Source organism: Rhinoraja longicauda, chromosome 33 (assembly GCF_053455715.1).
Source record: "Rhinoraja longicauda isolate Sanriku21f chromosome 33, sRhiLon1.1, whole genome shotgun sequence".
Classification (NCBI taxonomy): domain Eukaryota; kingdom Metazoa; phylum Chordata; class Chondrichthyes; order Rajiformes; family Arhynchobatidae; genus Rhinoraja; species Rhinoraja longicauda.
The window spans coordinates 9,782,746-9,800,824 of record NC_135985.1 but is presented as its reverse complement, the minus strand read 5'-3'; the positions used below and the strand labels follow the sequence as shown (position 1 = coordinate 9,800,824).

The window sequence follows — 18,079 nt, the reverse complement described above, 5'->3', positions numbered from 1 at the left end:
TCCAAGATGCATCTCTAAACTAAACTGAAAAAAGGTTTGGCCCTTGTATTGCTTTGTTACTGTAACTTATTTTAATAGATCCGGTAAATCAGGAGAAGAGGACCGAACCACTATATTATTCAATATTTTATCAATTATCTTACCGCCCTTTTCTATCTAAACTCTGTCTCTACATCTTCTTGACCCGGCACATCCATTCTTTTAATCTCCCTGGCTAAATACGAAGGAGAAGTAACTCTTCAATCCTCCTGACATATTGCTGACATTACCAAACGTTCATTGCGTGTAGATCTTCATAGCCGCATCAAAGTTCTGATCTTGACAGGTTATGCGTCTGCCTTTAGAAAACTTTTAATGTTTAGTTTAGTTTAGAATCACAGCATGGAAACAAGCCCTTCGGCCCACCGAGTCCGCGCCGACCAGCAATCCCTGCACACTAACACTATCCTGCACACACTCGGGACAATTTACGATTTTTGCCAAGCGAATTAGCCTACAAGCCTGTACATCTTTGGAGAGTGGAAGGAAACCAGAGCACCCTGAGAAAACCCACGCAGGTCATGGGGAGAACGTACTAACTCCGTACAGACAGCACCCTTCGTCAGGATCGAACCTGGGTCTCTGGCGCTGTACGGCAGTAACTCTACCATTGCTCCACCAGGCTGCCCCTTTATATGTTCGTTATATAAGTACTGATAAAGTAATTCCATACTTTCTGCACCTTCTAAATTGTATTTTCACCATTCGTTATGTATTCCTTTTGCCAAAATCTCTTTGTTGTTTTATGTGTGATTTTTTTTGCGCGTTTCCTTCCTTATTCATGATGTGTCATGCAGTTTGCAAATGTTGCTTGAGGGCTTTATCCGATGAGCCGAGCGGCGTAGCTTTTCCAACAAGTACGTAATTAACCTGCATAATAGCTGAGTACATTTGGAGGGATACAGCACAGAAGCAGGCCCATCAGCCCACGATCAAAACCGACCATCCCCACATTCCAATAATCTCCCCACAGATTCTACCACTTACCCATACCATCAGGTAATTTACAGTGGCTAATTAACCCACCAATCCCCCCTCCCTGCCTCTCCCTGACTCTCCCCATGTATTTGGGATATGGGAGGAAACTGGAGCACCCACATGGTCACAGAGAGAGCATGCAAACTCCCCACAGACTACACCAGAGATCAAGATTGATCCCAGCGCTCTGGTGCCATGAGGCAGCAATTCAACTAGTTGATCATGTAAACACAATTTTACTTTCCATAACGAGGAACCAGATTTGTGTTTATGCAATACTTTCCTGCTCAAGGCATTCTAAAGCACGTCATGGCAAATGAAAAGCTTCACTCAGCCACATCTTAAATTCTCAAGAAAAAGGTGTTTGCTTCATTTCTAAATGAGCAGTAATTTTTATTTTAATGAAGAGACATTCTCCAATAACTGGGATGAGGGGAGCCGCCAGCAAGTGTGACTTAGACCGACTCCATTACATTGGAGAATGAGAAAAGTTCCATTTAGTCAGTGGGAGGCCTGAGGCTCTTGGATGTGTGTTACCATCTGGAGTTATTAGGTTAAGTGAAGCCATCACTGGTCACGGCGCCCCTTTGCCATGCAAGCTCATGAGCTGCTCTGTACAACACCGGTTGACACTTCCAAGGCCACCTGGGTCAAGACGAGATGGAGAGACCAGTGGAAGTCAGCGGAACCATCTAGGCTACACCGCTACATCGGTGAACCCAGGACCTGTCCCGAAAGCAGTGGATAACCCTCAATCGCTTGAGGACAGGCGTCGGACGCTATGGACTGGCGATGAAGAGGTGGGGTCTTGTGGACAGTGCCTTCTGCGAGTGTGGGGACCCAACACAGACAGTGGAGCACACAGTCACCAGTTGCCCCAAATACCGGCCACCGAATGGTGAACGAGGTCTGATTGACCTGGACGATGACACGTTGGCCTGGCTCACCTCAACGGAGCTGCAGGTCTAAAAGACATACGACAGAAGCAGAAGATCACTGGTCGATGCAAGGAATGGAACCAATTTTGGGGCAATGTGTGAGGCAAGTTTTTGGGAGGTGTGTAGGAAGGAACTGCAGATGCTGGTTTGTAACAAAGATAGACACATAGAACAGTCTGAAGAAGGGTTCCGACCCAAAACATCACCCATCCTTTATATCCAGAGATGCTGCCTGACCCGCTGAGTTACTCCAGCACTTTGAGTGTCAGGGGTTATGGGGAGAAGGCAGGAGAATGGGGTTAAGAGGGAAATATAGATCAGCCATGATTGAATAGCGGGGTAGACTTGATGGTCCGAATGACCCAATTTTATCTCCTATCACTTATGGGCATACGAACATGAAATTTGTGTCTATTTCTGGGTGTCTATTTACTCAGGGGGAATAAAGTCGATAGGAGGAGTGAAATAGTCTGAGCTGGTGGGGGCAACAGGTAGCTTTATGCCTCGTGATTTCCTATATAATAGTAACCACACCTCAAGAAGTATTTAATTTGACGTGAAGTGCTTCGGAATGATTTGAGAAGAAAGATGTTGCATACACACAAACTTGGTTGTTCATTGGGCCGGTGGGCCGAATGGCCTAATTCTGCTCCTGTAACGTATAAACATTATAGAAAGTAAAAATGTGTTTAGATGATCGGTCATTTCAAGCACATACTGTAGATTCCTCACAGGGTAAGTTGGGTTAAAATTGTCCACCGTTTTTTCTGGCAAGTGAACATTTTGATCTTGATTATTGTCGTCTGGTACTTGAGCTTCATCAAGTCCCCGACAAATTGGACATTCACCCTGTTGCAAATCGTTTGATTCAATAGAGAATGGATTTGATAGAAATGGATGATAATGCCACTGTCAATTCCAGCAACAGTTTCTGGGGAATCATCAATAACCCATCTTGCTAATAATGAAGAAATAAGTGACAGTGCGTGTGTGGTATGTCTTCTGATTATATTTCAGTCACAAATGATTAGGTACCTCAGGCTGCTTTGTTAACAATTGTAAGCTTTCCTCTGGGAGTGGAGGCTAGTACATTAGGTCAGAAATACCTACCTCCTGGTTATCACAGTAGCGCGTGGTCAATTAGGACCAATTTGTATTCAAAGTCGAAATACAAAATTCAACCAAGCAAAGGAACTCTTTAATATTGAATGTGACCTTGTTCAATAGAGATAGTGCTCTCTTGCTATGTTAGAAGATTGTGGGTCTAAGATCCCTGAACCAACGCTCAAATACAAACGTGAGTTGACACTTCAGAGTATTACTCTCAGATGCACTATCCTTCAGGAGAAATATCAAATCCTGGAGAAGGTGACAGATCCATGTTTGAAAATGAGCAAGTGTTCTGGTTTTCGCCAACATTATGAAGCCAACCTTTTAGTTTCGTTTAGAGCTACAAACTAAACTGGGAAACAGTTTTGAAACTGGCCCTTCTGCCCACCGGGTCCAAGCTGACCAGCGATCCCTGTGCATTAGCATTATCTTACACACACACGAAGGACAGTTTACAATCTTTACCGAAGCCAATTAACTTACAAACCTGCAAATCTGTACGTCTGTACGTCTTACGGAACCCAGCGCACACGGGGAAAACCCGCGCGGTCACGGGGAGAATGTACAAACTCTGTACAGACAGCACCCGTGGTCAGGATCGAACCCGGGTCTCTGTCGTTGTAAGGCAGCAACTCTACCGCTGCGCCACCGTGCCGCCCTAAACGTTCCTGTACACAAAGTTGTTGCAACATTTTCTACAAGGGTATTCACATTTCAAAAAATCTTCAGCTCTGGTAGCCTGAGGAGGAAGAAGGTATCCCATCACCACATCAACCTCTGCACGAAGCATCTTACTGTCAGTGAAGTATTTGGAAGTGTTGTAACACTGATCACTTCTATTTTTCAAGCTACTTCAGTGTAAAAGCCAATGAACTAATTTGGTGTTTACTAATTTGCAACAATGGGATATTCCAGAACAACTCTGGAATATAGAGTTGTACAGGGCCTTGGTGAGACCGCACCTGGAGTATTGTGTACAGTTTTGGTCTCCTAATCTGAGAAAAGACATTCTAGCCTTAGAGGGAGTACAGAGAAGGTTCACCAGATTGATCCCTGGGATGGCAGGACTTTCATATGAAGAAAGACTGGATAGACTAGGCTTGTACTCGCTGGAATTTAGAAGACTGAGAGGGGATCTTATTGAAACATATAAAATTCTTAAGGGGTTGGAGAGGCTAGATGCGGGAAGATTGTTCCCGATGTTGGGGAAGTCCAGAACCAGGGGTCACAGCTTAAGGATAAGGGGGAAGTCTTTTAGGACCGAGATGAGAAAACATTTCTTCACACAGAGAGTGGTGAGTCTGTGGAATTCTCTGCCACAGAAGGTAGTTGAGGCCAGTTCATTGGCTATATTTAAGAGGGAGTTAGATGTAGCCCTTGTGGCTAAAGGGATCAGGGGGTATGGAGAGAAGGCAGGTACAGGTTACTGAGCTGGATGATCAGCCATGATCATATTGAATGGCGGTGCAGGCTCGAAGGGCCGAATGGCCTACTCCTGCACCTATTTTCTATGTTTCTATGTTTCTAACTCCTGTAACTAATACAATGTCTGTTTATGTAATAAAACAGCATCCGATATGACACTGCATCAAAGATGAGTCTTTCCCTCTGCTCTACCTATTCTACCTGAGTTTGGCTAGATTGTTCTTATGAAGAGTATTATCAGATTTAATTGGATTGCATGCAAATCAAAGCTTTTCATTGTATTTCGGTACACCTGACAATAGTCAACCTAAACCTAATTATTGCAGAAAAGAAAAGCATTTGGTGAACGAGGAAACATATTGGCACAAATAGAAATTTAGCTGCTTAACTGGAGACAGGGAGTGGGCATAGATGGCTCTGTCTCTGGTGGCCAAGATGTAACAAGTGGCGTTCCAAAGGGATAGGTGCTGAGGCCTCAACCTTTGACATTTTATGTGAATGCCATTAAATCAGTCCTGACCTATTGATGACAGAGCAGACTCCAAGGGTCACTCCATTGCTCCTGTTGTAAATGTTTGTTTGTTATAAAACCTCCTGCCTCATCTGTGGAAGAAGCCGTGAACCTCGGCATTCACAGGGCGGCACAGTGGTGCAGCTGGTGGAGCTGTTGTCTCACAGCGCCACAGATCTATTTTCGATCCCATCCTTGGATGCTGTCTGTGTGGAGTTCGCACAATTTCCCTGCGACAGCGAGGATTTCCTCCGGGTGTTCCAGTTTCTACCCACATCCCAAAGGCATGCAGGTTTGCAGATGAATTGGCCTCTGTAAATTGCCCCGAGCATGTAGCCAGTGGATGAGAAAGTGGGATAGCATGGAACTAGTGTGAACGGGTGATCAATGGTCAGCGTGGACACAATGGGCAGAAGGGCCTTTTCCCATTCAATTCAATTCAATTCAATTCAATTCAATTCAATTCAATTCAATTCAACTCAATTCAATTCAATTCACCTCCAAACCTCCAAGCTTGGACTGGAAGCAAGAAATTCTCAAATCCAAATGACTACATAAGGGGTGAAGGAAGTTCAACTGTTCATTGATTGTCTTGTTCTTTATTTTGTCCCTCAATCTAGCACCATTCTGCTGTTTTGCACTCCTCATTGTATTTATTGTTGTATTTATCATTTACTGTATGTATATTGTTTACTTTGTGCGCTTTATGTGAACAAGGAATTTCATTGCACCCTGGCCTATATGATAATAAACGAATCTGAATCAGAATTTGTTGAATATCTACATGTGCGTGTCAATGTAAGGGCAGGGAATTTTGTGCACAGTGTTTCAGTTCTAGTTACTGTGCATCGGAGAGCATGCCCCAGACATGATAACCCCCTGCCTTAAATTTAGACTTCACGAAGTGCAGCACAGTGTTCACAAAGCAGCATAATGGTGCATCGGGTAGAGCTGGTACCCACAGCTCCAGTGTGGTTGGTTCGATCCTGACCTCCGGTGTTTACAGACCTGTTATGCTGCTGCATAACAAGGAAGAATTTAATTGTTCCATTTTTTGTTATGTGTGGCAATTAACACTCTTGACTCTAGACTCTCTTGACTGTGGAGTTTGCAGGTTCTCCCTGTGACAAAGATTCCCTCCGTGCACTCCGGTTTCCTCCCACATCAAGCAGATGTGTGAATTGGTAGATCAATTGGTCATTATAACATAACGCTGGAGTAGGTGAGTTGGGAGGAGAATCTGGGTGGCATTTTCTGGGTGGCTGAGAGGGAACGAGTGAGTATATATGTAGTTATATATGTATTTTAGGTATTAGTTATTATAGATAATACTTGATAAATATTGATTAGGGAATGGGGGTAGGATTAAATAAGTTCACACTTCTTCCTATTCCTTTTCGCACATGTTAAGTAATGGATGAATAAGTTACTGGGAGATAGATAGAGCAATGGGGTTGTTGGGAATCTTCCAAGAACGAGCACAAACCGGATAGGGCAAGTGATCTCCTTCTGAGTCACAAGGAAATGTACACATTCATATGAGGAATTAACCGTTGACCTCTCCATTTTAGCACAGTCAGAACAAGTGTTTATGATACCCGGTCACAGAGGTCACACACAGATTTGTCAGTGAAATTAGAAACTCACCCCGTACTCCTTTATATCTCCAAACCTGAACTTAAATTTCTCCCTCAACAAAACGCACTGTAATCGAAACGTTTTGAAAGCTCATGATTTTTGAAGAGCCGCTCTTTTGTAAAATGAGTGACGAGCCTTTGATAAACGTTTACAACACACAACATGCAACTTGGAAGTGACGTTTTAGTGCATTCGAGTAGTGAGTGATGTCATCCACTCTCAAAGTCTCCCAGTGATGCCCGAAATAGTGAAAGCCCTGGATAGAGTGGGTGTGGAGAGGATGTTTCCATTAGTGGGAGAGTCTAGGACCAGAGGTCAGAGCCTCAGAATAAAAGGATGTTTTTTTAGGAAGGAGATGAGGAGGAATTTATTTTGTCAAAAGGGTGGTGAATCTGTGGAGTTCATTGCCACAGAAGGCTGTGGAGGCCAAGTCAATGGATATTTTTAAGGCAGAGATAGATAGATTCTTGATTAGTACGGGTGTCAGAGGTTATGGGGAGAAGGCAGGAGAATGGGGTTATGAGGTAAAGATAGATCAGCCGTGATTGAATGGCAGAGTAGACTTGATGGGCCAAATGGCCTACTTCTGCTTCTATCCCTCCTAGCCAGTGATTCAATGGATCATTAATATTGACACTTTTACAACCAAATGCACCACACTTCATTGATTTACTTTACACACAATTGTTTCTTGGTGTAAACATAGTGAATTTGGATATTTCCCCTTATTTAGAGTGATAGAGTCATACAGACAAACAACATAGAAACAGGCCCAACTTGCCCCCACCAACCAAAATGTCCCATCTACACTGGTCCATCAGCCAGCATTTGACCCATATCCCTCTCGACCTGTCCGATCTGCCTTATTTGTTTATCTGGCTCATCCAATCCATTTCCCCTCCCTCGGGTATTCAATGCAACAATCTGAACACACAGATATTAGTTTTGTTCAGGCATAGATATTCTTGGCAAAAGCAATCAAGCAGCCAAATTGCTTTCCTTCACTGTTTGACATTTCAAAGATATTAAATACCGTTCTTCCTGAAATCATTCTATCATATCATATCATATATCTACAGCCGGAAGCAGGCCTTTTCGGCCCTCCAAGTCCGTGCCGCCCAGTGATCCCCGTACATTAACACTATCCTACACCCACTAGGGACAATTTTTACATTTACCCAGCCAATTAACCTACATACCTGTACGTCTTTGGAGTGTGGGAGGAAACCGAAGATCTCGGAGAAAACCCACGCAGGTCACGGGGAGAACGTACAAACTCCTTACAGTGCAGCACCCGTAGTCAGGATCGAACCTGTGTCTCCGGCGCTGCATTCGCTGTAAAGCAGCAACTCTACCGCTGCGCTACCGTGCCGCCCGGTCCTTTGGGGAAATGAGCTCAGGCACACAATTGTGAATTGTCACAGTTATCTACTCTTTGTTCACCACCTTGCTAAAACACAGCGTGGCCAAAATATCTACAGTTATCTGCAGGGAGATATATTTTCACCATTTCCTCCATCCTTCTCATTTGTGGTGGTGTCAGGCAATTACAGTCCTTTTACTTGCTTCAGAATTTCATTTCAGTTATTGGAGTCAACCCACAGGGCTTTCGCAGCAACCAACGTGCACTCTGCAAAGATTTCTGTGTCGGTAATTACTTTTATATCTCTTGCTAAAGTCCATATGAAAGGCTCCTCTCTACAAAGGACTTCCTCGCTGCATTATGTCTCTGCTGATCTTTCAGTGAAGCAGCAAGGTGTTCAATTTTATTTTTTCTCGGGTTACTTACAGCAGGTGAAACGTGCCCATGGTGAAATATGTAATTGCTATGTAATTGTATCAGCGCTTAAAAGCAGAACACATTGCGGTCAGTCATCATACTGTATGTGATTCATTAAACACAAAGAAAAGCTCATCAGTCCACTGTTGCCAAACTTCGGTACCTTCCATCGCAGTGAGGAATGTGGAATCCGCTGTGGTGGATGTTTATGTTAAATGTTATTTTATGCGGCTGTGTGTCTTGTTGCTTTTTACTTGGTATGGCTGTATGGTAACTCAAATTTCACCGTACCTTAATTGGTACATGTGACAATAAACTGATCTTGAAATCTTGAAATCTCTTGAAAGCTTCTAGCTTTCATCTTTCAGAGCATGGAGCTTTCTTTTTGGCTGATGGCTCGCGTTTAACCTTATTGCACATGAATTTATCCAACCTCCTCCTTTTCTGTCGTCGTTGTAGGTCTTCCTTCATCTTGTTGATTTCCACGGTTATGACCTTGTTTTGCTTTTCCACCTTCCGATTCTCTCTTAATGGAATTAAGAATTAATCGATTCATCCTCAATGGGTCAAAAAATAACATGGCAACACAATGGACTGGACACCCTGGTTGTATAGGAAAAAGGAACTGCAGGTGCTAGTTTACAACAACAAAAAACGCCAAGTGCTGGATTAACTCAGCAGGTCAGGTAGCATCTCTGGAGAACATGGATAGGTGACGTTTCGGGTCAGGACCCTTCTTCAGATTATAAGAAACAGGGGAAGGAAAGAAAACTGGAATAGAGGAAGAGCAGAACAAACCATGGCAGGTTAGTTGTGCTGCTCTGCAGAAACTATTTTGACTGGTTGCTTCATGGCCTGTGGTGATTCCATACACAGGAACACAAGAGGCTATCAGAGAGCATTGGACGCAACCCTCCCACCATCAATATGAGGTGGTGCCTGCCGGTTAGCGTCTATCATCAAGGATCTAGGCCGTCCAGGCCAGGCCCTCTTCGAGCTTCAGTTGGGCAGGAGGTACAGAAGCCTGAAGTCCCACAGACCAGGTTCAGGAACAGAGCGGGGGGATAGCTACAGAACGTACACAAGATAGTTGGCACAGTGGCGCAGCTAGTAGAGCTGCTGCCTCACAGCTCCAACGACCCAGGTTCAATCCTGACCTCCAATGCTGTCTGTGTGAAGTGTGTATATTCCTTTTATGACTGAGTGGGTTTCCTACAGGTGCTCTGGCTTCCTCCCACATCTCAAAGATTTGCAGCTTGATAGGTTAATTGGTGTGGGTTGGAGGTGATTGGCAGAATCTGGGGAGATTTCATGGAATGTGAGGAGAATAAAATGGGTTAGAGTAGGATTAGTGTAAAAATGCTAGCGTGAAGTTGTGGGCTGAAGGAGCTGTCTTCATGTTCTATCTCACTATGAGCTAAAGCGAGCCACAGCTTTATTTCGAAAAACCAATTAATCTCTGTGGGAATGCAGGGAGGAGGTAGGAAGCCAGTGAGCACAGACAGTCACCATAGGAAATGTAGTAAGTAGTAATAGGTCTGTTGAGTACAAATGACTCCTGGAGGAATGTGGCATTGATTAACTGATTAAAACAGGGCACAGTGGCACAGTGGTAGAGTTGCTGCCTCATAGCGCCAGAGACCAGGGTTCGATCATGACTACAGGTGCTGGCTGTGCTGAGTTTGTACATTCTCCCTGTGATGGCTTGGGTTTTCTCCGGGCGCTCCGGTTTCTTCCCACATCCCAAAGCCGTACAGGGTTGTAGGTTAATTGGCTTCTGTAGATTGTTCCCTGTGTATGGGTGAATGCTGGTCGGTGCAGACTCGGTGGGCCGAAGGGCCTGTTTCCACGCTGTATCTTGAAACTATACTGAATGAAGGGGATGTTTCGTCAAGATTGGATACTGATCAATGGCAAAGATTGCATCTCAGGTTGGTCAAAACGTGATAACTGAAAGTCTCTGTGTTGGTCAAAAAATGCTTACTTATGATGTGTAACCTTAAAATTGGATGATAAAGATCACATGTGACTAGGTTTGAGGTATATTAACCATTATACGAGTTGTGATTTTTAAACCATTCCAGAAGTGGGTGATTGGCTTTGCATGTGTTCAGATAAACAGTGAAATAAAGAACATGAGTCTTGATGGATCACTGTGGGTGCCGAGGTTGAATGGGTTCCATTGGGAAAGGGAACATGCTTCTCCGTAAATGTACGGTTTGGCCTCCCGCAAGATAGAGAATGTAAGATTAACATGTGCAAGATAGGATTTGATCAGCCAGCTTGATATCATGAGTGGGGTAAAGGCTGAAAAACTCCAGTGGCAATATTCACCTGCTCTGCTGACAGCAAAGAAGGTACCGAGTAGATCAAGGTCATGGTTAATGACTAGATGGGGGAATTTAGGTGTCTGGACTGGTAAATATCAGAAAATCACAGACGGTGGTTTGATAAACCTCCTTCAGATCATGAGCTTGATTGGCTGTATTGTTCTCTGCCTTGGTTTTGTGGTGTTGCCATGGGAATTTCTGACTGCCAGGCATTTATTGGAGGGCATGCCATAACTGACAAGTTGATCAATGATATCTCGCATATACATTAAGTATTAAAGGCAATGTTGCCAGGGTGCCCAATGAACAGCGTGCTCATCATTAAGATAAAGTTCTTGTTGTAATAGATAGTAATCACATGCAACAGGATACAAGCAAATGAGCTGAACAGCACTGATATGCAGCAGGATGTTTGGGATTAGGCAGCTCAAAGTGAATTCTTTATTCATTATTTCTCAGCAATATGGACATATCACCCAGCAGCCAGAATTTCACATGAGCTACTTAACAAGATAGGTCAAATCACAAAGCATTCACCGTGAAAATAATTTGTTCTGCTAGTTTTCAATTCGTTCCTTGCTACAGGAAAGGTAGTGTGCAAGTCTTGGGACTGGAGAACTGTGTCTCTTACCAACTTCCACAGATACAACACAGAAAGCATACTGTGTATGAAGGAACTTCAGATGCAACATTAAACCGAAGATAGACACAAAAAGCTGGAGTAACTCAGCGGGTCCAACAGCATCTCTGGATAAAAGGAATAGGTGACATTTTGGGTTGAGACCCTTCATCAGACAGGGACAGGAAGCATACTGAAACCATACTGTCAGGTTGCATCACAACTTGGTTGCATTCCAATTTTAGTTGCATTCCAACTTTAGATTGGCCCTCTCTTCCCGTCCCCCTTCCCAGTTCTCCCTCTAATTTCCTGTCTCCACCTATATCCTTCCTTTGTACGGTGAGGTAGCGGTACATCGAAAATTTTGCTTACAGCAGCCTCATAGGCACATAGTCTCAGATAAACACACACAAATACACAAGGGCCTGTCTGGCCCTTTGTTGCCTCCAGTTTATTTCCACATCCCCCCCCGCATCCCCCTCTACTTTCAGTCTGAAGAAGGGTTCCGACCCGAAACGCCACCTATTCTTTCTCTCCAGAGATGCTGCCTGACCCATTGAGTTGCACGCAGCATTTTGTGTCTACCTTCACACAAAAACATGAGTTACATATAAATTCTACCAGAGAAAAGAGAATTGTGCAAAAAAAAAACAACCAAGAATTTAGTGCTTAAACAAGGGGCCACAGTTTAAGAATAAGTGGTAGGCCATTTAGAACTGAGATGAGGAAAAACCTTTTAAGTCAGAGAGTTGTGAATCTGTGGAATTCTCTGCCTCAGAAGGCAGTGGAGGCCAATTCTCTGAATGCATTCAAGAGAGAGCTAGATAGAGCTCTTAAGGATAGCGGAGTCAGGGGGTATGGGGAGAAGGCAGGAACGGGGTACTGATTGAGAATGATCAGCCATGATCACATTGAATGGCAGTGCTTGCTCGAAGGGCCGAATGGCCTTCTCCTGCACCTATTGTCTATTGTCTATTGTCTATTAACGCAATTAGAAAACAAGTTAATCATCGTGCAAGAGGTGGTTCGTAATGTTCCAGCCCCGACGTAGGATTAGGGTTTTGTGAGGTGGTTGAAGAAGGTGATGGTGGTGGGTAAGTCACTGTTCTTGAGCCAGGTAGTGTGGGACTTCAGGCTTCTGTACCGCCTGCCCGAAGGTAGCAGGGAGAAGAGGACAATAATACGCAAAAGTGAAATCCAAAACAGTCAATTAAAGCACCACAGGCGATTTCTTTGATGAAAATAAATTTAATATGAAATGTTTCGCAAAATATTCTTCCATTAACGGGAGGAAGGCGGCCCGGAATCATTAGTCGTTACAATTTCTCAAGCATTTTCCATATTCTCTGCCTCGTGAAAAACCATAAATATACCGTCGGTCATCGATACAGCACCTGTGTTAGCAAAACTGCCAACATGACATTTCAGTCTGCAATAAAAAGCTAGTCATAATGAATATATCTCAGTATCACATTATGCTAATACAAGCACCTTCCGACAGAGATTATTGTTCTAATAAGATAGCACCATGTGGAATATAGTGACAGTCACTAGTGCATTTAATATTTAACAGTACAATTATACATTGCCTACTGTGTAAGGGAGAAATAAAACGAGTCATCATTGCAAAAAATAGCACCACTAAAATAAACACCAAGTAAAATTGCAGCAAACAAGCTCTGCCACACACAGAAAGGGAATAACCTTTTCACCACTGACAGCTGACGGGTTTGAGGAGGGCTCAATGGTTCAGCTGAGCCACAGATGCAGAGAGCATCTACACGAGTTGATCCTCAACAGGCTGAGAAGCAACGGAAGATAGGCACAAAATGCTGGAGTAACTCAGCGGGACAGGCAGCATCTCTGGAGGGAAGGAACGGGTGACGTTTTGGGTCGAGACCCTTCTTCAGACTGAGAGTCAGGGGAGAGGGAGACTAGAAATATGGAAGGGTAAGGTGTGAAAACACCAGGGCAAAGCAGACGATGATCAAGGAAATGTAGAATGGTTCATTGTTAGCTGAGGGGAAGGTGACAATAAGGCTCACTTGTTGGAGGTCTGTCTCTGTGATTAGCTGACTGTGGTAAATCTTCCTGATACAAGCTCCCAACATGCTGAGTGAGCTCAGTGCCAGAAGATGGAAATGGAAAAATTATGCTCTTATCTTTATCTCATATTAATATAATAAACACCCAGTAAAACTCAAGATTTTAGCTGACTATAGACACAAAGTGCTCGAGTAACTCAACTGTGTCATCTGCGCGTGGTAGCAGGGTACACCAGCTTGCACCCAACAGCAAAGGCCTCAACACAAGCAGAAGCATTGGGCACCAGACGGGTAAGTCTGCAGTCTCGTACATCAGCTGTGGTGCATCGAAAGGCAGGTCACTGAGCAGTGTTGTCCCGTATTACTACCTGAAGTTGGAGCTTCACAGCCAGTTGCTTCTAATCACCACCAGAGTGTAAATCCTACTCACAGAGGCTGCTGCCTGTTCTTCTCATGGATCCATTAAGTTACTGACAGGATTCACACTACTTATGACTGATGGCACTTTATTGTTACATGTACCGAGGTGCAGTGAATTTCATTTTTGTGTACTATTCGGAGATACTTGTAGTGAACTGTGTACAAATATGAATTTCACTGTACCTCACTCAGTACAGCGTGAGAGGGAGGGGGGTGGGAGAATAAAGGAGGATCTGACGTTGAGGGACCATCATGAAGGGGGGGAGCAACAATGGAGGGCCTGGCGCGGGATACTTTGTAACTTTGTCAGCGCCCTTTATGTGGAGACTCTTTGCATACCTTGGATATGCAAAACAAAAAATTTCACTGTGACTTGTCACATGAGACAATAAAGTATTCATTCATTCATTCATTCATTCATTCATTCATTCATTCATTCATTCATTCATTCATTCATTCATTCATTCACATGAGACAATAAAGTATCATTAGCCACAAGTCCATAAGGAAGGTTGACTGGCCTAAAGGTAAAAAGTAATGAAAAGGTTAAAGAGAATCGTTCAAGTTTGCTTTTGCGTTGCTACAAACTGCATTGCTACTCTTTGCTATAAATGAAGATATCAAGTTGCAAATTCTCATGAAGCGAGTGGTTTGATCGATAGTCTGGATGCCAATGCTTTTAAGTTACATTATTCATATTTTCCAGAACTATGAGATGGATAACAGTGAGTTGAGATTCTAGACACATTTCCACCTGAAGGTGCATTGAAGAGATGGATTTTCCTGCTCCTTCATTGTCCTTAGCTTTCCGCTGGAAATGGTTCAAGTGCACAATATTAAGTCTACAAAAATGCAGAGAGAGACAGTAAACTTCATTTCTCGTTAGTGAGAAAGGAGTTGCTGTTTCAGCTTACGTCCCTCACTGACCAGAGCCATGCGGCTGACGTTGCGGTGATAGGCAGGTGCAGAACCCACTGGCTCGGGCTCTCGGGTAGGTCACTGGCTCAGCTTCTGACACTGTAACAGCAGCTCACGGGGTACACCTCCAAAAAACGGGCGGTGTGCGATTGCAGAGTGTGGGCAAGGATGGGGTGGAGCCTGCAGCTGCCCAAGCACCGCTCTCTTCCAGTTTAAAAGAAAATCCCCGCATCCCCCGATTCTGTACGGGATGAAACGGAGAAGAAAAAAAAACTCTTCTTAAGTTATCTCATTGCTGCAATAATACTTGCGACTGACGGCTGGGCGGCGGCTTGTTTACGTAGAGGTCCCTGCAGGTCTGGCAGCACCGTCGGTACCAGCGCAGGTCTTGGCACAGGTTCTTCTCGCGGATGAGTCTGCAGTACACTGCCCAGTCATCTCCCTGGCACTTGTACGTTAGGGCAGCTGCCAGATCAAGTCAGAGAGTTACAGGAAGCCCTGAACATGTTACCAAAACCGTGCTCTACACGGACATGCAATTACCACGCGTGTCAGGGGTTATGGGGAGAAGGCAGGGAAATGGGGTTAGGAGGGAGAGATAGATCAGCCATGATTGAATGGCGGAGTAGACATTGGGCCAAATGGCCTAATTCTGCTCCTATCACTTATGACCTTTTGAACTCCAACTCCACCTCTGTCCCTTTGATCCAAAACTTTAATTCACAGAAATATACTCTCAGTTTTAAAAGCCTGTACTGACCCCAGCATCACTGGCCTTGCAGGGTTGGGCGTTTCTGATATCCACTCCTTGGTTTATTTCTGTTTATTCAACCCATCGAGTCTATATTGGCTCCTGGAGCATTCCCAGAAATCTCAGTCTCCCGTAACTTCCCGTAAGCTAGGCGCTCTCACAAGATCTTATCTTCGACCCACCCCCTTGCCCCCCCCCCCCCCTTCCCCCTCCATTTTGATAACTGTTCGTCAGACCCGGAGGCTCTTCAGAGTTTAGTTTTTAGTTTGGAGATACAGCATGGAAACAGACAACACCATCCAGTCATGTACACTAGTTCCTACATGCTAGGGACAATTTACCAAAGCCAATTAACCTACAAACCTGTACGTCTTTGGAATGTGGGAGGAAACCAGAGCACCTGGAGAAAATCCATGCGGTCACAAGGAGAAGATACAAACTCCGTACAGACAGCACCCGTAGTCAGGATGGAACCTGGGTTTCTGGCGCTGTAAGCCAGCAACTCCACCGCTGAGCCACCGAGCCGCCCAGGGGGAAGTAAAAAATGATTTTAAAGCTATGTTTAGCTGTATTTAATTTGAGGCCAACACTAAATGAACCTGTCTTTAACCGCTTCCCCCAAACAATCTCAGATTATCCTCGTGTTTTCTATGCCAATGTTATTGCAATGACCTGTGAGAGAAAGAGGATTGTGGACGTTCAACTGCTTGAGTATATTTAAGGCCGCTGTGGAGGCCAAATCTGGGTATTTTTAAAGTGGAGACTGATAAGTTCTTAATGAGTAAGGGTATTAAAGGTTATGGGGGGGAAGACAGGAGAATGGGGTTGAGAGGGAAAGATAGATTGAGAATGATCAGCCATGATCACATTGAATGGCGGTGCTGTCTCGAAGGGCTGAATGGCCTCCTCCTGCACCTATTGTCTATTGTCTATAGATCAGTCATGATTGAATGGCGGAGTAGACTTGATTGGTCAAATGGCCTAATTCTGCCTCTTTGAATGTAAACTTATGAGAATGATAGGTATTTGCTTATTTGGAAATTCTGGGGGTTAGTACAGGAAATTGGTGCTGAGAGATTTTTTTTTAATCAGTCACGATCTATTGATTAGGAGCAGAGGGGTAGAGGGTCCACATGACCTGCTCCTATTTCTCAAGATCTTATCTCGTGACATTGGCTCGAGCAAAGGGTCCTGTGGGCAGAGCCAGGTCCATGGGAATTTCTGGGTGTATGTGATGTGGAGGGCTTGGTGTGGAGGAACAGGGCCAGGAAAGATGTCATTATTGGGGCCAGTAATTAGGCCAGCAGACATCCAGATGTGGGCCTGCAGATGTGATTGCCTGGTGCCGGGGAAGGGATGTCATTGAGCATCTGTGAAACGTTGTTGGACGGGAGGTTAGGGAATGAATGGGGGTCATTGTATACATCGGTAACAAAGAGATGTAGAAATGTAAGAGGTTCTACAACTGCACTGTAAAGGATCGGGTAGAGAATCATAGCTGCTGCGTAGGAGGGTGGGGAAGCAAATGTTAAATTAAGTGGAGTAAAGGGGTGGATAAATAAGGTGGGGTTATATGGGAATATCAGGAAGAGAAGAGAAATTATCTGCTCTGAATCAGAAAAGGGGAACTAAATTAGACTAAAACGGAAGGATGAAAAGCAAGGGATAAATCAGAAGGGGAAATGCTAAATCTTCAGGTGGACTGATTGTGCCTACTGTATTTTCATCTCAGCTAAAGATATAACTGCTGTGATTTATGGTGATACTTCCTCTGTTCTCATGACTTGTCACGTCTATGGATCTCATTTTAACTGCTACGTCATCAACAGCCCACAGTTGAGGTGAGACCCGGGTTTGATCCTGACCACTGTTTGTACGGAGTTTGTACATTCTCCCAGTGACCGCGTGGGTTTTCTCCAGATGCTCCGGTTGCCTCCCACACTCCAAAGACGTACAGGTTTGTCGGTTATTTTGGTTTAGTAAAAATTGCAAATTGTCCCTAGTGTGTAGGATAGTGTTAGTGTCACTGGTTGGCGTGGACTCGGCGGGTCGAAGGGCCTCTTTCCGTGCTATGTCTCTGAAGTCTAAAATTGGTGCCAGGGTTGATGCAGACGGGTCTCTCCATCTTTATTCTTAAGTGCTTTTGGTGGTAGTTTTCTCGAACAATGTGAAGGGCCTGTTTCTGCGCTGTGTGTCTAAAGCGTAGAGAGACAGACGTGCATGCTCACCAAGTCTGGATGAGGTGACATTGTTGGCGTTGCCACTTCCATTGCAAGGCTTCTGGTGGCATTGCTTGTAGGCCGGTGGTTTGGTCAAAGAAGGGCATTCGTTGCCGTGGCGCCCGGTGATTCTGTGCATACATTGAACCACTCGAGAATGCAGGCCCTTGCCACATGTGGACGCACACTGGAACAGAGATTGACACTGTTACGCACGCCCAGAAATTCATCCAGTCACTGCTCACTAACGAGCAAACTGGAAAATCCTCCGAATTTCTTTATTTAGCTTTAATCTATAATTATCCCACAATGTATATTTCGTCTAGAGAAAGGCGATTTTGAAAAAGACTGATAACTT

At 44.4% G+C, this 18,079-nt stretch overlaps 1 protein-coding gene across 1 annotated transcript in view; it reads right to left on the bottom strand.

Annotated features, from left to right (window-relative positions):
• Positions 1 to 12,633: 12,633 nt before the first annotated feature.
• The window catches only part of adamts17 (ADAM metallopeptidase with thrombospondin type 1 motif, 17), a 222,727-nt gene continuing 217,281 nt past the window's right edge, over positions 12,634 to 18,079 (bottom strand). The window contains exons 22-23 of the mRNA XM_078427059.1: positions 17,731 to 17,908; positions 12,634 to 15,216 (exon numbers count right to left, since the gene is read on the bottom strand). Coding sequence (XP_078283185.1) covers positions 15,041 to 15,216; positions 17,731 to 17,908 — 354 coding nt within the window. The 3' untranslated portion in view covers positions 12,634 to 15,040. The remainder of the gene's footprint in view (positions 15,217 to 17,730; positions 17,909 to 18,079) is intronic.